Source organism: Alligator mississippiensis, chromosome 11, assembly GCF_030867095.1.
Source record: "Alligator mississippiensis isolate rAllMis1 chromosome 11, rAllMis1, whole genome shotgun sequence".
NCBI lineage: Eukaryota > Metazoa > Chordata > Crocodylia > Alligatoridae > Alligator > Alligator mississippiensis.
This window is the reverse complement of record NC_081834.1, coordinates 43,987,673-44,008,269: the sequence shown is the minus strand read 5'-3', so window position 1 is coordinate 44,008,269 and position 20,597 is coordinate 43,987,673. Positions and strand designations below refer to the sequence as shown.

General features: G+C 37.3%; 1 protein-coding gene across 4 annotated transcripts in view; it reads left to right on the top strand.

Annotated features, from left to right (window-relative positions):
- NEO1 (neogenin 1) overlaps positions 1–20,597 on the top strand; it is a 395,751-nt gene that overhangs the window by 325,010 nt on the left and 50,144 nt on the right. For all 4 annotated transcript variants that reach the window (XM_059714916.1, XM_059714914.1, XM_059714915.1 and 1 more), the window contains exons 9-14: positions 6,037–6,191; positions 9,606–9,754; positions 11,176–11,314; positions 13,085–13,134; positions 13,943–14,087; positions 15,594–15,704. In XM_059714916.1, the coding sequence (XP_059570899.1) occupies positions 6,037–6,191; positions 9,606–9,754; positions 11,176–11,314; positions 13,085–13,134; positions 13,943–14,087; positions 15,594–15,704 (749 nt within the window). The remainder of the gene's footprint in view (positions 1–6,036; positions 6,192–9,605; positions 9,755–11,175; positions 11,315–13,084; positions 13,135–13,942; positions 14,088–15,593; positions 15,705–20,597) is intronic.

Genomic DNA, 20,597 nt, shown 5'->3' with positions numbered 1-20,597 from the left:
TATTAAAATGTGGTTTGCACTATGAAAAAAATCCCTGAATTAAGGATAGCTTCAGGTACTAGCTTGTTACTGACTCCTTTTGTCAATTTGTGGGGACTAGCAATTACACTTCTGTGTTAAATTTTCTATTCTCTCTAGTGTTTCTGAGAAAAAACCTGCATACATAGGAGGAACTGATTATATGGAAAATAAACCAGGAAAAGGGGAGACCATTTTTCTTGGAATTTTCAGTCACAGAAACCCTAAATATCCTAACAAAAATTGTCTAAAAAGTCAGAAGAGTGGTGATCTTAAAAGGAAACAGTATTTATTGTTGACAAGCTGTTTTAATTAACATTTCCTGCCTCTTGAATACTTAAAGTGAAGTTTGCATATGCAATAATAATTTACCCTTTTTGCATATACATTACGAAAGAGCCTTTAATTATATTATCATTTTCTGTTTCTTAACAATATCATTTTTTTCTGCAGTCTTAAGTGCATGAGTATCATTTGTAATATATTTTAAATATTTTTGTACAACTTTCATTGTTGTAACACTGCAGTTTATCTTCACTTTACGGTCTGACTTTTAATGTGTTAGAACACCTGCATTCCCCATTGATCCAAATGGGAAGCATGATGTGACAAACGTCAAAATCAAGCCTTGAGATATTTATGTACATGTATGTGATTCTGTAAGTAAAAGGACTATTTTTTAATGTATATGTGTACAAAGGGACAATGGAGCATGTAGCCGCCTCATTTTCATTTCCTGACGTCTTTGTGGCTGATGATGAAAACTTAGAATTAATTTAATATAGGTGTTTAAATGTGGAAATTTCCTAGGGTTTTTAAAAAGAGAAAAAACAGATAAGAAAACATCCTGTAATATGAAAGAGTTTGACTAAACACCACTGGAATGCCCTGTTGAACACAGCTTACAAGGTCTGCAGGAAATAACCTTTTCCCCATGAACTCTAATGATCTGTACTGCTCTGTACTCCTCCTATCTCCTATGCAGGGTTCACAGCATGAGGTAGCATGTCTGTAGAGACATTGCTTTACCCACCATTGTTTCACCTCTGTAACATTTTATTTTGTGCAGTGAAATTGAGCCATGTGAGGACGTGGCATAGCCTTCTTTAGGTTTGGGTATACACTTGAACTTAATGAGAAGACTCCAAAAAATGTACTGTTCACAATCAGAGTGTGAAATTAATCAGGATGTCTTTTGGAGGGCTGTTCCCCATACTAATGTCAGCTTTCTCCTGTGAGCTACTTTAATTTTAGAGCTATTTAGGAGAAGTTGAAAGGTTTGGGTTTTTTTTTTAAATGGGAGGCTGTAGATCCTTCATTTTCCTCATACTCTAAAGCAACTGTATTAATTTTTATCACCTAAAAGAAAATGTCTTTCAACAACAGATGAGCTTAAATGAGCATTAGAAAATAAGCAAATGAAAACAGGGAGTTAAAATGGAAATGTTTATGTAGCCATACCTATGTGACTGTTTTTACCTTTCCTCGCACTGAGCTCCCCCCCTCCCCCCCCCCATTCTGAAAACTTTTATAAACTCCACTTCTCCCAAATACAGAGGTAGGTAGCTCTAAATATGAAAGTGCATTTTGAGGGTGCATGTAGTTGAGTGCAAAATGTAATGCAGTGTACTAAATTGGAGTGAACAGATGAGCCTGGAAAGGGGACCTTCCAGGAATTGCAGATATCAGGAACATGAGCTCATATCAGGAACATGAGCACTATTAGGTCCATCTACTTCATGGTTCAACAACAGACACTGCAAAATGGCATGGATTTTAAATGTGTATAGCCAGATGCTCTGAATTTTTAATTGCCTGTGTTTAGAAACCTTTATCCCTTAAAGGTTTGTTTGGGTATTTTTGGTTAAATGTCTCTATTTGCATCCATTGGATAAACCTGCAGGGTATAAGGCAGAGCTTAAGTGAAATGGTTGAGTGACTTTAACTGTGCATTACAGCACTTCCCTAATGTCTGGGTTTATTTTAAGTACACCATTCATTTTGAACTTCCAAGCTAACATTTATAACTTTTTGTTTTAAAAACTGCAGTATTCTCTTGAGGACTTTTTCTCTTAAGTAATTGATAGCTATTTGCAACCTCAACTCCAGTTTACAGAGCTCTTTGTCAGGGGATTTAGGTGTAGTGAGTTAGGACAGCCTTAATGTTCTGTTGGATAATATAGTTATTCATATTAAACATCTGTTATGTTACCTATTATGCCTACCTAAACACATCAGAGCTCATAAAATGTACTCAAAGCTCCCAAGGAAAAAGTATAAATGAGAGATTCATGTAACACTTAATTAGATTCATCTTAACATATTTTTAACATATTGTTGAGATGGGGGGCATGGTTCTGAGCTATTACTGAAAATTATGTTTGGGTGTATTGATTTTATGCTTAGTAAATGTTCCTTTTCTATTAAAAGAATTTTAGCCTGGGATTTATATATTTTAGATAAAACTGGTAAGTGTGTATATTTGAAAAAATACAATATGCTTTGCATGTCAGTAGGATTCATGGCTATTGAACAACATTAATCTGTTTATACTTGTTCTGCGTAGTTCAGATGCCAGCCATTAATATAAAATACAGGCGTTTTAGGGAGCTCTTCAATTTGAAAATTAGTTTCCAGCTAAAAACGTTGGAATTGGAATACTTGTAAAAACTAATGGTGTGTTTTTGTGAGTCTTGTACCTAGTCAGTCTGTTATTCTCACAGAAGAGATCTTTTATTATATCAAAAGAGAAAGGGGGTGAGGGGAACCCACGTTTATTGATTTATTTATTTATTTTATTTCAGGACATGCAATTAAGAGGAGGGTAGGTACTCTGTCAGAAGCTGACAGCTTAACAATACATTTAAAATACTTCCATGAAAGGGACCATGAAAGAGAAGGTGCTAAGGAACTTATTTTTGTAGCTCTCCTTTAAAATTAGTTGCAGTCAGCATTCCTCCCCCCAACAAAGAATAGGGTAGAAAGGCCATAATATTATGGCGATTGCCAAACCCCATTTTCAGCCAAACTATGTCCCATCTGTACTTGAGGAAAAATTTTCCCAGCTGATTTTATTAAAGCTTAGGTGGAGGGTATCTGACCAAGGCAATGATGGAAAAATAACATAAAAACTGACCTGGAAAGGCTAGTCAAAGATATGACAAGGTGAAAGGAGATTGTCCAAAATAGGAGAAGATAGAAGGCTGTAGTTAAAGCGGTTATAGGCCCCCAAGGCCTATGGGAGCTGAGAGAGGTGGACTTTATGAAAAAAAAACAACTTTAAAAATCAGTTTTATAGCACTGCCTTTCCATATTGTAGATTGGGGGAAAGGGAAAGTGCGTTAGTAACTGTATTCTGACATTCTTTAGTACAAATGAGTTAATAGCTAACTATTAGCAGTTTTGTGCCTCCTTCTGTAATTAAAATGTACTAATTAAATGTCAGAGAACTTTGTTCATACAATTTTCATTTTCATTTTATCAAATCATCAGAGTAGTAGTCATCTTCTTTCTTTATAATACCACTCTTTTAATTTTGAAGAGAGAAGAATTTAGCTTTTCAAACAGAGCATAGTATAAGTGATGTTAAAAGCCAGGCATCTAAAAGTTCATGTGGCGTAAGTGACACCTATTTGCAAATAAAGGTTATAATTCCAGTTGATTTTTAAGCTATAACCATTCCCCTGAACTCTGAGCTGGATATGCCATCTTCAGTGCCTGGAGCAGCGTTTTCTGCTGCTTTATAGGCACAATTGATGTTTGCTGAGTTTGGGGCAATAACCCCTCCTGTTGCCATTATACTGAGGCACTCAGTGTATTCTCCCAGCTGCTTTATGGCTTGTAACTGAGTTAATGTCAGCATTGTTATTGATCTTCAATGGCTTGTTAGTGGTTCAGATTTCTCACCTTTTCATATTGCTTAGAATTAATAGACCCTCCGGACAAAATAATGTGGTACCTTAGTGCTCGTCTCTTAAAAAATCCTTCTTAAAATTATTTCCTTGGGTCTGTTTTTTTCTTTAAAGATGATAAACATGTGGTAGGGCCTTTTTTGTTAACACAGGTCATAGTTTCAGAGTTTAACCGCAGAAGAGGCCAATAGTAGCTCATTTAGTTTGGCACCCTCTATTGAGTGGGCCATTAAATTTCATCCCTTTATTCCTGTATTGAGTTGCATAACTCATATTTAGCATAAACATCTCTTCCAAAGCTATCCTCTTCTGATTTGAAGGCAAAGTATGAAGAATATACTATTTTCCTTCTTAGTTTGTTCCAACAGTTAATCACCTTCACATTTAAAAGATGTACATAGTTTCTCATTTGAATTGGTCCAGTAGCATTTTATAGCTCTTTTATGTTATGCCTTTTTTTCTAGAGCCTCTTGTTGCCATGTATTTTCTCCCTTTCAAAGAATTTTCATGCTCCAATCACCTCTGTCATTTTTATGATAAACCCAATAGCTTAATGATGTTTGGGTTTCTCCTTGCATATTTTTTCTTGGACTTTGTAGCTCTTTCTGCATGCTCCCTGTTTTTTCAGCATCCTTATAAAAATGTACCCAGAACACACTGCTGTATTCAGTATATCATTTATAAATTTTAGAAATTCTAACATTGATTTACTACTGTCTCCATGGGACCTCCAGCATGCTGCTGAATAACAATGCAGTTTTTCTCTCCACGCTTGCAGATAGGTAGGGAGTAGCTCATGCTGTTTTCTGGTGTGATTTAATAATCTGAAATAATGCGCCTCCCCCCCCCCCAACAATTTTATGTGGTAGCAGACTTCATTGTATCTCTAGTGAACTACCAACACCCCCCCCAAACCCCCCCCCCCAAAAAACAGATTCCAGTAAAATATTAAAACAAACTCATTTATTTGAGTTGTGAATGACACCACAACTCAGCAGCCCACATAAATGGGTCTTAAAGTAAGGACCTAGGTAATGCCTTTACAGAGCATATGAATTTCAACTCAAAATGAAGCTTTCTATTGTGTTTGTATGGATGCGACCCAAAGAGTCCTTTAGGCATCTTCAAATAAATTACAATAACAAAATTGCTTCCCCTGACCCAGTTGTTACATCAAGCTTAATGTCTACTCTTCACATCTTGATGCATCTCAGGTCTCATGTAGACTTGAATTAAGTTAAATTAGAACAAGTTGAAGTCTGGTTTTACAATCTCTGTTAAATGGCTTTTCCCACGGTCCCCAACAACGTTACCTTTTTTTAGTAACATAGCTCACAAGCAGCAAACTTGGGAAAAAAACAAGAAAAGAAATATCATTTAAAAACTGTACCTTAACCTATCTGGGAGAGATACTTTTCATTATGTGAACTTTAAAGTGGCTGTACTGAGCCATTGGTTGAAGTTGTGATGTAAAGTGAGGGGGTGAAAGTTAAAGGTTGAATTTCCACCCTGTGGAATTTGAACAGTGACCACTATCCTCCTATGATAAGTGCTGTAAGAGTTGTCTATTATTGCCTGGCATCTCACAGCATACTGTTTCTTAGTCATTTAAGAAAATTCAGTTACCAGGATGAAGTAAAGTTTGCGATAATACATTGTCCCTTTAAAAAAAATCCTCTAAATCTAGCTAAACTATTGTAAACATTCTTATTTTCTCTTCCCTGCAGACTTCAGACTTGTATGGCATATTTTTAGTCTAAATTATTATAGACCCATAAATAATTAAGACTATCCAATGAAACAATACTTTTCATACCCCTTTGTGTGGTGTTAAGTAGAAGCCTTTTTTTTTTCTAAAAACTTCTGCTACCTATTTACTGGGAAATTGCAGAATGAGAAGCTGTTTCGTCTTCCATCCATTTGGCATATAACTATTAAAATATAACTGGGGTCATGTAATGTATTGTGCCAGTAACTTGTAAGATAGATATGTGCAAACAAAATGTATTATTTGTTCCAAGTTTTGTCTGACAATTCTTTTTAGTCCCCCTAAGTCCTTTTACTAACTAGCATTTGCTTTCCTGCCTCAAACCTTTCTTTCCTAAAGGGAACGTGTTGAAAATACAAGTCGCCCTGGGGAGATGCAAGTGACAATCCAAAACCTGATGCCAGAAACAGTCTACATTTTTAGAGTTGTGGCTCAAAATAAACATGGCCCTGGAGAGAGCTCAGTACCATTGAAAGTGGCAACTCAGCCTGAAGGTAAGCCTTTAAGTATTTCTACCCATGCTGACTTCCGTTGACCTAGATCCATAACAAACCTAATACTTCCAAATTTTAAAAAAGGGTTCACTGGCATTCAAATTGAGTAAATATCAATCATTTTAAGATTAAAAAACAGACATATGTTGCAGTTGTCCCCCAAATCAAGTACTTTTTTATGAAATTATCTGAAGCACCTCCCAATCGTGGAAGATGGGAACAAAATGGGTGCTAGGCTATGTACTATTTTCCAGTGAGTTGTAACTATATGGGAATGCTGAAGAGTCTATTTTGTTAAGATCATTCAGGGCAAAATAAAGAGTCTGATCCAAGGAGCAAACATTTTTTAAGCGACCCTTTTTAATTGCATTTAGATCAACAACTAATTTGAAAATATTTAGAAAATTCATTTGTTTACAGGAAGTGGGGAAAAATACATACTCTATTCCTCATGTACATTGGTGTTAAAATGCAGTGCCATGCATAGATACATGAGCCAGCTTAGGTCCTGGCAGCTCTGTTGTTGTGTTAGCATGGTGTTTTGTTCAGGGCAATATACCCCATTTTCTCAGTTAATGCTTAAGGATGCAACCTGAATATTCTGGTAAAGTAGATGTATAGAAGCCAAAAGGGGATTGAGTCAAAAGAAATTGGAAGGATTCTTGAAATTCTTTTCAAATATATGAAATATTTAACTGCCCTCTGAAAATCAGCATTTGGACGAGAAAAGTCCTTTTAGGAGTAGATATGGGCTAGATTTAGCTCTTGGTGCTAATTGAATGAAATGATTCATAAGGAAATAAAGCAAACAACAGTTAGCCAGAATGCACCAGATTCAATTCTCTCCACTTCAGTAAGCAGATCTAATTAAAATTTTGTCTGTATCACTTTTATCCATGAAAGGAAGATTATAGTTCTGTCTTTCAGGAAGTTATTTCCTCAGACAGGCAAGTATCTGTTAATGGACACAGAATACATTTTTGTACAATACTTATTAGAGCCCTTATTGCTTCAAACTATTGTATAGAGGAATATATGTAGGGAGGTACAAGTCTGATAGGTATCACATTAGCTGAGGGAAAGAAAAGTCTTTAAGATTGGGTCTTTTGTCTAGGGTACAAAGCTGAAAATAGGGGGCACTTTAAAATAATTTGGATGGCTTATCAGACCTTTTAAAATCGCTAACATATTTTCTAAACATCATTATTAATACACTCACAAGCACAAAAAAAATCACAATATTGTGCCTGCAATCTCATCCTCTATACCCATCTGTATTTGATTCCTTCTCAGATGGACCCTTGCATACCATCTTAGCCTTAAGATTAATTTGCAAAAAAGCACCAAGCAGGGGGAGGACCCATCTACCTCTTGTGTTCAGTACTTTTCAGGGATTCAAGCAGGATGGGCTTGGATCATGCTGCAGGCCTCTTAAGTCTGCTTAGGCTGCTAGTGGGTAGAATATGATCTGGTTTGAAGTGTCCAGTTTCATGCCATTCCTCAGATCTGCACTTTGGATTGCTAGATTTGATTGTTTGCTGCAGACTGAGCTTTCCTGGGCTCATTGATAAGTTCCTGAAAAAGTTTGGTGGTTCTCTGTGTCCCAAGACTAATACATTTTATTGTACTTTAATATATTGTCTGTTAATGGGCAGAGAATGCAAGGAAATGGTTAAATTGCTGCTACTTATCTATGAATACTTACCAGATTTGTTATGCTACTCAGTTTTGAAAGTAATATTTATTCTGCAGATATTTGCAAGTTGAAGGATAAGAAATATAATGCATAAAATCAACTGGTTTTAAATACACAGATAAGAAAGCATATTTAATAACATGCATCTAATCTATCCTATATACTCAAATATTAGATAACCCTGAATATTATCCAAACGCCTCTCCCCAGTAATGTACTAATTTGTTATAATTTTCCAGGTATATAACTTAATTATTGGAGGTTTGGCTTGAATTTGTTCCCCTTCCACTACTACAGCAGGGAAAATAAATCTGTGAGGGAGGCAGGTGGCTCCCTTGCCCTCTGCACCCCGAGCTTCTTTTTCCTGCAGCCCCTTCTTCCCCTGCTCCATTTAATGTCAGACCTGCTCTCCCTGAGCATGTAAAAGTGGGGGGCAAATTTGAAAACACTAACTTGGAAATCAACATGTTTGCAGTATTTAGTTTGTTTGGAATTGATGCATTTTACCTGTTTTGAAACTGCTGCAAGTTCTAGCACAGGTATTCCATAAACACACTATGAAGGAGCACTTTTGTACCTACTTGTATATAGTACAAACTGTGTATGATATTAGTCCAAAGCCAAAAGGATCATGATTTGCCATATAGTTTACTGGGCTGGGTCCCAGCAGTCAATGGTACTTTAAGCCATGGTGACCCCATTGCTCTGCATGAGTGTATATTCCAGATACCCCCCCCCCCCCCCAACAAAGGATCCATTTACTAATTAGCACATCCCACCCCACCCCAATGACTGGAACTGGGTATTCTTGTCCTGGCATCCTCCAGAAATTTATTTGCAGATAAGGCTCAGGGCAACGTGGTCCAGGTCCACTTCATGGAGGGTGGGGTCACATTAATCATATGCAACAGGCTGAGAGAGGGGATGATAGAGAGATTCTGGGTGAACTGTTGAGGAGCCCTGTTTGGTGATGTTTGTCAGGCATTCAAGGCCAATGAAGAAACAGGAATTTTTTGAATGGGGAGAAAAAGGCACAGCTCAGCTGTGGAAGTGAAGAGGAAGTAAAAATATATTCAGTATAGTGGCTCACCATGACCTGAAAATAGTTGGCACTGAGTGCAGTGGGCACTATCATATATTTTCTTCACTTGGGCTTCAGTAATCTTTCTTTGTGGAAGGTTCCCATCAGTATATGTGCCCAATGTGGGCCATGTGTTTAAAATAGTGCTCTGTGTTGGCTGCATTAATTAACTTCATAGTTGGCTTCCATTCCTAAGCATATTAATGGTAGCAATTTAATGATAGACAGTGTATTTAATAGGTTTCATTGTATGTGAATGTAAGACAAGGAGCCTTTTTCCCTGTGTTGATTGGGGAAAAACCTTGTCTTTTATATTTAAGTAAAGATGGTACATAGGACATTTGCAATTGTGTTAAGTCTTTTAGGAGGTGGAATTTAATCATCTCTATCTAGAAAAAATAGCTAAGATGATCAGTACTTCACTAATCAGACATAGCCAATTAGAGAATCAATGACTATTCTGAATGTTGCCAAGTTTCGATATGCTATTTGAAATATAGTTTTATTACTTGGCTTTCAAAAATACCCTTTTTATCAGGTTTTCAGATTGCTTGTAGGACTTGCCTCCAGCATATTTAGTGTAAAATTGAGTGGTTCAGATCAGTGAACTTACAGTAGTTCCATGTCTTCATTCCAGTTCAACTTCCTGGTCCAGCACCCAACATTCGAGCATATGCCAACTCACCCACTTCAATCACTGTCACCTGGGAAACGCCATTGTCTGGCAATGGAGAAATTCAGAACTACAAGCTTTATTACATGGAAAAGGGGACAGATAATGAGCAGGTATGATGGATCTCTGGACAGTTTATAAAGCCATTTGGTTCTGGTTAGACATTATATGGATGTAGTAATCACAAGTTCCATTTTAGAAGAATAGGTCTATGTTCTGGCTCATGTTATTTAGCAACATACTGGTATTTAACTTCATTAGTCCTGGTCTAGACATGTCTTGCACCAGCTTCACTAAAACTGTTTTAAAAATAGGTTAAGTTAAGCAGATATAATTTCATGAGTGGAGTTTCTTACCATTTTACAATGGTGTAGCTTTTCCCAGCATACAGTAAGTGCTTTTCCAGTTGGGTTTGCATTGATTTAGCCAAATTATTGTTTTAAGAACTAACTGGTTCAACTGTTATATGGAAACAAAGCCTCAGACTGGCAAATATCAGTAGGTGAATAAGAACTGGATATGGAAGGAGTAGGGAGGTCTGAGTTAGAACTCAGAAAGCTTTAAATAAAAAACCCTCTGGGATTTGGGCTTGTTCAATGAGCTTTAGTTAAAGTACCCTTGCCGCCATTTTAGAGTGCAGGGACACTGATATACGAGATGCTGCAGTGCTTTAATTAGAGTGGCTCTTGGAGCCACTCTAATTAGAGTCTCCCCTACCCCCCTTTCCCCGAGCATGTGTAAAAATGCCCATTGACTCAGGATATGTGAAGCAGACTAGCAAAAAATTGAAGATAGACTCACTTTAATCTATTTTACTGAAAACCCTGACCCCCACTAATTTAGTTGATGATTTCCATGTGATCTCTAACCTTGGCAAATTGTTATTATTTTCATTGCTTAAACTCAGTAGCCAGTCATTTGCTCTGATATTTTGGAGAAAGCAGTGGGGATCCTCCTAAATGACTAAGCCTCCTGGACTTGAAACGTTATAGCAGCAATGTTGTAGACTTTGACTTGGCCATAGGAGACTAAGAGTTAATCCCAGCGTCTCAGTTACTCATCCCCACTCACCTGGGATTCCAGCTAAAAAAAAAATTGCAACAACAGTTGAACATACTATTTAAAATGTTAATAAAAATTTAAGACATTAGCCTTTGACTGAATCTGTTGTATCCCTGAACTAAAATAAATGGCATTACTTTTGTTTTTGTTAGTTCCATCCCACTGTTCAAAGTAAAAGCATTAACATGTAATAAATAAGTTTGTCAAATCCATTTTCAGTAAGAGATCTCCTCTCCTGTTGGTACAATTCAATTTTTTATCAGTATTATGCTGTGCACTGCATAAATACTGTTGTTTTTGTAAACCTACTATTCAAATATGAACTTTTCAAACCAGAGTTTATATCTGCTATTGGCTTATATAGATTCCACCACAGTGGGACCTCAAGGCTTTGAGCATTATGACACTGTAAATAAAAACATGATAGATTCAGCATTGTTCTTAGTTTACATCTATGTTGGTTTATACCCAGGATGTTGATGTGGGAGGTCACTCCTACACCATTAATGGCTTGAAGAAATACACGGAGTATAGCTTCCGAGTGGTGGCCTACAATAAACATGGCCCTGGAGTGTCTACCCAAGATGTTGTTGTGCGAACGCTGTCAGATGGTGAGTTGCTTTAATCCAGTTTCCTTGTGGAAGACATTATTTCTTTTGGTTAAATTGATTTTTAACTATAGAGACCTTCAGGAATTTTCTGTTGCTTTATGTCACGGAGGTAAGACTGCTTCATGTGGTCATGCATGCTGAATAAACTTCATTGAGCTTGTCCACACTGGTTGGAAGGAAATTGCTATACCTACAAAAGCAGCTGGTTTTATAATAATAAGTCTACAGTTTCCCTAATATCAACAGCATTAGTTTGCTTCATGGGCAAATGCATCTACAAAATATTTTTAAAAAAGACAGGGGCAGAATACTATTGAGCACAGAAATTCAGCTTATTTTTTTTAACTCTCATAATTTATTATGTGTTAGCAGACTTGTCTATTAAGTGTTTGATTTTTAATTGTGTTAATAGATAGCAGTCTTGCGTAATAAACTTTAGCCTGGCATAAATGCTCATATATGAATGATAACACCCCCAAGCTGCATCTTAAAATTGATGGATGAATAGCAGTAGTGACACAAACAGCACAGCTATGATAAATTTATGGTTTCTTTGATTCATATTTCTGTTCCGTGATTTTTCCCTATATTTTTCTTTCCTATTTTCTCTTTAATAATTCACTTGCTAAGTCTGCTTAGCTGTCAGAGAAAAACACTATGTATTTTTGTTCTGGTTCCCATGTGGATATTGTTAAATCAGTTGTTTATAATACTAGAAGAACTGCCTGCTTTTAATATTTCAGGCAAGACAAATGGAAGTGGATGTGAGTAAATGGGGATCTAAGAAAAATTGGTCACAGTTAATACTAACTTCTGCCTATAATATTTAGGTATGAAATACACTTGTAATTATTTTTCTTTTATGAGCTGTTTTTAGACACCATCTTCCTTTGTCTGGTCCTTTCTCACTATTTGAAAGCAGATACCCCTTGCAGAAAATTTTCAGCTTGTTTTGGTTTTTTCCTCTTAAATGATGTTAGTGCTTATTAAAGAATACAAGGCTTGATCCTCAGTTATGCTGGTTTCAGTTCAGGTAAACTGGAAAGGGAGAAGTAGAAAAAAAATCAGTCTATGTATCGGCGTTCCCTAGTCATGAGGTTAGTTAGGAGCCTGGCCAGTTCCCAGTGTAAATTGCAGTAACTATAGGCCTGCTCTTCACAAATGCTATCTGGAATGGTCCTGTTGGAACTGTTCCTCTGGCACAGGATCATCAGAGCATAGGGTACTCTGATCCTTATCACTCTCAACTGAACAACTTAATGAAGAATAGAAGGTTGGAAAGCAGCAGCAAACTTTGCTGAGAGCTCTGACTCCTCCTTTTCTATGAATAGATTGACTTGAACCACTTGGTATACCATTTTCCTTGTGCAGAATATCACTGGTCAGAATGTCCAATCTGGATACCCTGAGGAGTTAGGCGTTCCCCTGAGGCACCTCCGTACATGTTTCACCTCTGAAAGGTGCTGAGTATCAGTCTCTTATTGAAATCTGTGTAAATTATAGATTATCAGTAACTTGGAACCTGAGATTGCTTTTATTTAGGTGCATAACGATAGGTAATGGGGTTAAAACAATTACATCGTACATCATGGCAAAATGCTCCTTACATTAACAGCTACTCTATATTGTATTCAGGTTAGGGCACCATCATCAGTATATCTAACATGATCTAAGGCAAGAGGGATCTGTACTTTATATAAGGACTGGTATCTGGCAGGAATCATAGAGTTTATATAGTTTTTGAAGAATAATCTTTTTAAATGTTTCTAGTTCCCAGTGCTCCACCCCAGAATCTGTCCCTGGAAGTTCGAAATTCCAAGGTAAGATGCTGTGCATTTGCTGTTCTTAAAGGGAAGGATGAACAGTAGATTGGTCCCAGATCACCCAAAATTTAAGGCCCTTTAGGGTCTTACTTCAAACCACTCCACCCAGTCTAGCAGGCTTTTCCATACACCTTTTCACACCAATACCAATCCTATAGTATCTCTGAAAATACCCAGGTTTGAGGCATGCTTTTTTTATCTGAATCACCTGGGCCCTCTATATCTGTATTTTCTTAATTTCCAATCCTTTGAACAACTTTATCAGTTTTAGTATAACTGTGAAGTCTTGTTCACAGTGCCTGGAGGTTTCCATTCACTTTTGTTTGCTCTAAAGACCACTTCTTAATCTGTGGTTTAGAGCCGTGTAAACTCCATTGGGGGTTAAGAATACAACATACATCTAAATGGGAGACAGGCAGTGGCAATGGGTTAACTTGATGTAGAGGTTGATTATTAAGGAAAAGAGAAGTTCAGATCAGACAGAAGAGCCTGAGGCACCTGAACTAAAACCTGTTCCCAGTGCTCATTAACTACTGCTGTGCGTGTGTGCGCGCATGTGACTGTGGCTTCCTGGGTGGTCTAGAATAACGTGCTCATCCTTTTTGATTTTAGTCATTAAGATTTCAGAATTTGAGTATTTTTGCAGGTTAGTTATCAACTCTTTCCTCAACCTCTTTTTTTCACCTTTTCTTTTTATATGGGACAGCACTTCAGGCAAAGTGGTAATGCATGCAGCATTAGCAGTAGAACAGTCTGATTAGCTGAAGGGGAGGCAGTGATTTGTAATACATTTTGCCTTTTACAGAGCATCATGGTACATTGGCAGCCCCCTCCTCCTGGGACCCACAACGGTCAAATCACTGGCTACAAAATTCGCTACCGTAAAGTTTCTCGTAAGAGTGATGTAACAGAGAGCATTGGAGGGACACAGATTTTTCAGCTAATTGAAGGTGGGTTGTTTTATATTATCCAAAACCTGAAAGAAGCAGCATTTATCTATAAAAATGTGTTTCTCAGGATTTGAAGAGGTGCTGACTATTTCTTAGGGAGGGAGGGCTGTGGTTAATCAGCTTCTAGCCTTCACAAGTGATTTGAAAATATCTTAAGTGAGCTAACTGAATTAATTTGGGACAGCATGAGACAATGGTTAGGGCAAAGTGAAGTCGGGTGTCCTGATTCTGCCACAGTCTTGCTGTGTGAACTGAACTGATTTTTATTTTTAGGTATATAACGTCCATGATATATTGCTTTTGCCAAGAAAGATAAAATGACACCCTAACTAAATGAGCATGTGCTTAACAGGATGTATGGTTTGTTCTTAGACCTGCCAGCTCTGACGCTTAATGTGTTCTGGTAGATGCTGTGAGAAGAGCAAGGGCTGCCTGGTTTGTATTTAACATGAAGAGCCAAAACATTTGGTTCAATCCCCACATCATAGAATCAATACAATTAGTAAATGTAAACTCAGCGTTGCTTTAAATATCAATGGATGGCTTTCAGGGATTTTTTTTCCTTCAGAACTAGCATCTACAATCCAAATGTTGCAGCATTCTGCTTTTGTATGGAAACAATAAAGCAAAACTGATTAGGAAATTGTTTACAGGTGAAAGTAAAACTGACCTGTCTCCATAGAGCTAATATAATAACCACTATACAATGCAAAAAAAGTATTGAATTTTAGTTCAGATTGCTTAGGGATTGCTCTGCTGGGTGTAAAGATTTATCTCTCTTATTTAAAAATAAAAACACAAACCAAGACGCTACTTATTGCAACTGTGGAAGCTCTTATTATTCATAGGCATATCTGATAAATGAGTGTATTAAGCTTGAGTGTATCTTCATATCATTTTGATTATAGCTTGTGGACTTGTATAAATAAGGAATTAATTCATTGTATATACTTTGGTTGTTAATTAGGTGGTATTAGATGTAGAAATTTAGTTATAGAATTGTAGGGGGTTCCACCATGCTGATGAAAAGCTTAATAACCTGTAAAGCAAAGCCATTCATTCATCAGTTGATTGTATATGCTGCAAACAACCCTCACGCTGTTCTGCCATTGACCTACAGAGAAGGTCTCCATAGTGCCATAGTCCTGGACGTCTCCTGTCACAGTCTAACTGTTACACCACAATTTGTGTCAGTCTCCTCTACTGGAGTTCGCACTGTGAAAAGCACTGATTTCCATTTCTGACCTCAGGTTATGCTCAAGCAGCAGTCTCGAGGGTGAAAGGCCAGAACATAATGCAGTTAACTTCCTGGCTCTGTTTCAGGCTTGACCTATACTATGTCACAGCAGCAGCTACAACATGTGCTTCCATCCATTTACTTCCACATTAACACGTTCTTACGGTCAGATTGGTGGGATTCTTGATGTCTTTAATTACAAATTGTGATTCTTTCTACTCACAGTTGGAGCTCCTATTTTAATAACTTGCATGTTGTTTGTGTATTAGGTCTTGAGCGAGGTACAGAATACAGCTTCCGGGTGGCTGCCTTAACAATCAATGGTACAGGACCAGCTACTGACTGGGTATCAGCGGAAACTTTTGAGAGTGACTTGGATGGTAAGGACATAACTAGGTAGCATACTTGTCTTTTTAAAGTCCTCTCGGTATCTGTGCAATGTAGCTACAAATATGACTCCATTCTTCCAAGGCAAACATGATTTTGTTCCATAACGTTTACTGTATGGGACTTGATGCAATGGGACTTATGCATTTTATTGATACAATGCATAAGTTAAGTAGTTAAATAGTAAAATAAAGTTCTCATCAGTTCTAGATAGTGGCCTGAAAACTGAAAATGGAATACTGTCCAGTACTTCATTATTTTCTCCAGTAAGGAATAGCTTATTACATAATGCTAGTGCCAAATAAGAATGTCTAGATTTTGACCTTAAGCATCCAGATGTTCACACACCACAGAACTGGATGAATACTTTTCCTAGATAAAAGTGTGAAATATGATTATTTTTACAGTACCTGAAGCATGCTAGTGTCTTACAAAATGAAGCAAGACACAGTTCATAGTTTATTGTTTTGATTCTGAAATGAGCAGTGCTTTGGTAGGGTAGGATAGACCATTATAGCATGTCTATATGAGACATTTATTGTGCTGTTGACTAATTAACTGCGTAGTAAATGTTTCAGCGTCTACATGTGCGCTCCTGTTAAGGCACAGGTCAGGTCAGTCTGAGGTTGCTGTGACCGTTGGGGCGTCTTAGATGCTGCAACAGCCCTCCTCCACTCTGCCCTGTGTTTGGCTAGCTTTGTGCCCTGTCCAGTCCTTAATATTGGTTCCCCAGCCCTTCTTGGGTCTACCTCTTTTTCTCTTTCCCTTCACTGTGCCCTGCATTATGAAGTTGGCAAGGGTGTCTGGCCTTCTCATGATGTGTCCATACCACTGAAGCTTCCTTCATCACACAGCCTCCAACCATTCATAGTTTCCAGTTTCTTGACTGATTTGCTGCTTGACTGAGTCATTGGTCTGGTGCTCAGTGTACAAAACATGTAGTAGTCTCCTAAAGTAGCATGTTTCAAATGCCTCAATTCTGTTCTCTAACTACTTATTAAGCACCCATGCCCCACAACCATATAGCAGCATAGAGTTGACCACAGCAAATGCTAACTGCCAGGCCCTGTACACAGCAGGGTTTGAGACGTAAGCACTCATGGGGGAAGGAGCAAAAGCCAGAAAATATAAGCATGGAAGAGAGATGCATATAGAAGGGTTATAACAGTAATATGTAATACATGCTTTATTGGGTTCACACCTTAATGATGTACTTCTCTTTTCCTTTCTTTCACATGTTCCCTCAGGAAATGTAGGCATGCAAAGACAGCATTTGAATGACAATGGTTAGGTTTCTATACTGAGGCTTTCTGAAAAAGAGGTTAAATATTTTCACAGTAGTCTAGGAATGCAGTATAGAAATGTGTCTTCTAGTAGGAATTAAATCCTATAAACTCTGTTGAAAATAGTAACCTGAATCCCCAGGATAGATTTGAATGAGGAAAAGTGTGTTTTATTGAGCTTATTCTAGTATCTAACTAAATACTATTAAAGTTGGCAAGTAGTATGTTTCTGTTCTTATAAGTGCCTCTTATTTCAAGGTAGAACTCTTTGAAACTGCACGGTGATACTGTGATTAAGGATAACCAGCATGGCTTCATTTAATGAGTGGAAGGTAGTGATTAACTAATCTGTTGGTGATTATTTCATGATATATAGCTGCAATGATAAAAGGAGGAAATTCAGCAGATGGAGTATACTTTAGAGTTCAAGAAGCATATAAAAAGACATCACATCTGAGATGAATGTCAAAGGCAGAGTCACAAAATTAAGGAACCTAGAGAGGTGACTTTGTAGCTTAAGATAGGTAGAAAAAGGATAGTCCTAAATGGAAATTTCACATTAAGAATTATATGTGGTGTTTCCTCGGATCAGTTTTAAATCGCAAGTTAATTTTACATCTTTTTTTTTTTTCTTCCTTCCCTTTCATAAAAAGCAATTTAAGCATAGCTTTACGATCCCTCTGCATATCTTTTCGATAGCATACAACCACCATATGCTTCCTGTACAACCCACCCTCTTCTGTATACTGGTGTTGCTGGAGCCTCTCTCGCCCAGCTGATCTTCAGTTGCTGGAAATTCCTTTTTCAGAAGGTCATACTTCTGCTCTAGATGAACTTTCATAGTTTAGAATTTCTTTCACCAAATTCCCAAACTTCAGAGGGTAGATCAAGCCAATGTATACAAAGTGTTCTCCTCGGGCCATTTCTTCTACCTTGTGTTAGAGCAGCTTGTGGGTCACTGTAACTTAAATAGGCAGTGCGCTGCAAAAAATGTAGTTGTGAATCGCGTGACCTAGCAGCAATCCAGTCTCTTTGCTGCTGCCTGGCTGGATTGTAGGAGAGCCCCTATATGAACTTTGCCTCTGACACAGAACCAGTTGTGCCATCTTTAGACTCAAATTGTACCAGCAGTGCTGTGCAAAACTGCCACACAGTGAAAGATCTATCCTCTTATAGCAGTGGCTTTCAGCCTTTTTTTATTTGTGGACCCCTGAGAAATTTTGCAAGGAGGTACGGACCCCTTTGAATTGTAAGTGTGCGTATTCACGTACTTTTGATGTGATACTCTTTCATGAACCCCTTAGACATAGTGTGCAGACCCCAGGGGTCCACAAACCACAGATTGAAAGCCACTGCCCTATAGTCTTAATCTCTAGTGTTTAATTATGAGTGGTATAAGATGGAAATGTTAACAATTGTGTTGAGTTTTCTAGTTGTTGAAAATCTGCCTTTTATGTTGAAGTTCCATGTAACTGTGTATCTTATATTCTCAGTGGAAAGGGCACAGATTTATTGGTTTGAAAATCAGTTAGTCTCCAGAATCCAGGTAGGCTTCATACTCAGGTAGCATTTATCAAAAATAATAAAAAAGCACTTTCCTTTTGAATCGTAGTTAACAATACTTTGTCAGAGGGTAATGCCAGCATTGTATTTAAAGACAAAAAACCTCAACGGTCACAGAATTTGAGATTTCAGTTGCATAAAAGTTATAATGTAAAGGCACTCACACAAACTTTAATTGTTCTTTTAAACATATGGATTGCAATGCACCATATACTGAAAATCCTTAGCTCTGGTAATGCAATATGGTAGTTGGTCAATATAACGTAACAGAAAGGAATGAATACATGGTGGGTGGGTGGGTGGGTGTATGTGACTCTTGCTTTTGTTTCTCTAATAAACCAATATAGATCATTTTTAATAATATGTAGTTGATATAGTTAAAGTTTAAACTTGTAATTTCAGATACCCATATAGGAACTGCTTCTTAATTATACTCTTGCTGTTTTACACCACTCTGAAAATGGGAATAAATGTGATTTATGTCTATTTCATAGAGCTTCAGTTGGTGTGTCTACACGTGCATTAACGCACCTTTTCTAAAGCCCATTAAATTTAGTACCTCCAGTGTGAGGTACTAAATTAATGCACATTAGGCTTTGCTATGTGCAGTAGTACATTTGTATGCTTTTTGGTGATGCTTAATGCATAGTAGACTATTTTACTGTGCATTAGCATAATGTCATGTTTTTTATGTGATACTTCAATGTGCAGTAAAATAGTCTATTGCACATTAAAGCACACATGTAGACATGCCCAGTATAAATAAAAATTGGATCATTAGAATTTTACATTAGTGTTTATATGGTTGTGCAGAGATCAGAAGGGAGAGCCTTGGTGCAGAGCACACGCATAAAACAAATCCGTTGTGCTATTTTGATTTCCAAATGTATTGACTGTTTTTAATGAAAAATTCTCATTTTAGCATTGCATTAATGTGATTTTTATTTTTATTTTTTATTTTTTTGCATTTAATACTTGTGAATTTTAATTGTCTGCTTGTATTGGAGCCCTTTAATCCCTTTAGTTGAGGCAAACCAATAGGCATATTCTGACTGAAGACTCTCTGTTGCACTGCAGTTGGTTACCTATTTTCAGTAAATACAACACATATCATAAAGTGAGAAACCCTAAAGGCGGCAGCCAACAGAACTATCTGAAATGATTTCTTTTTTGGAGGAGGGGGGTTGTGCCTTGTCTTCTGTTTGAAATATTTCCCGCCTGCTGCTGCACTAGAGATTCCGTTGGGCTGACATACTAATGCAAAGTAAGGAAAGACTGTTCTTCCTCTCTCTTCCAGGTGTAGGTACAGTCAAATATAAAGTTGTTTTAGTTCAAGTTTCTGTTAAGAATGGGGGTATAAGCCCTTCATTGCATATACTTTGGTGCTAACTTACATAAGTGCTGTGGAAGTTTTTCAGTTTAGCAACACAATTCTGGTGTAGATATTGGATTGGGGTTAAGTGTTTGCCATCAGTAGTTGACAGATTCCACAGGTACTCATTTGTGATGATGTGTCAGCACACACAACTTCCCTTTACATTAATGGCTTTGTTAAGTATGTAAAGGGGCCCTGTGGATTTAGAGGGACTGCTAAATTGAAGTGCACCGGACAGCGCTGAAGTGATTTCTTTAACAGATGGAATACCCAAGTTATTGGCAGTTGTTAAAACTGTGAAATCTGCTTAAATCTACAGTGAAGACATAATTCTTTGTTTGTGATCATCAAATGTGTTGTCATGGAGATGATTTTGATGCTAAAGTCAGCTGTGTAAGCTGCATTGCATTAACATGCAGGAAAATGAAGATTGGCTGTGGGGACAGAGGGGGATAAACACTTAAGCAAATTATGAAAAATTATAAAAGCAGCAAAGTAAATGAAAAAAACTGCAGAAAGTCAAACAGATCTGTCTCCATAAGGTATAAGTGATATTTTGCTATACTGCAGAAGTCCTTGCTCAAGAGATATTTAAAAAGCATAAGTTTTAGAAGTATGAATTGGTATATATAGTAATACACAAAATTAACTTAATTTTTAAAGAT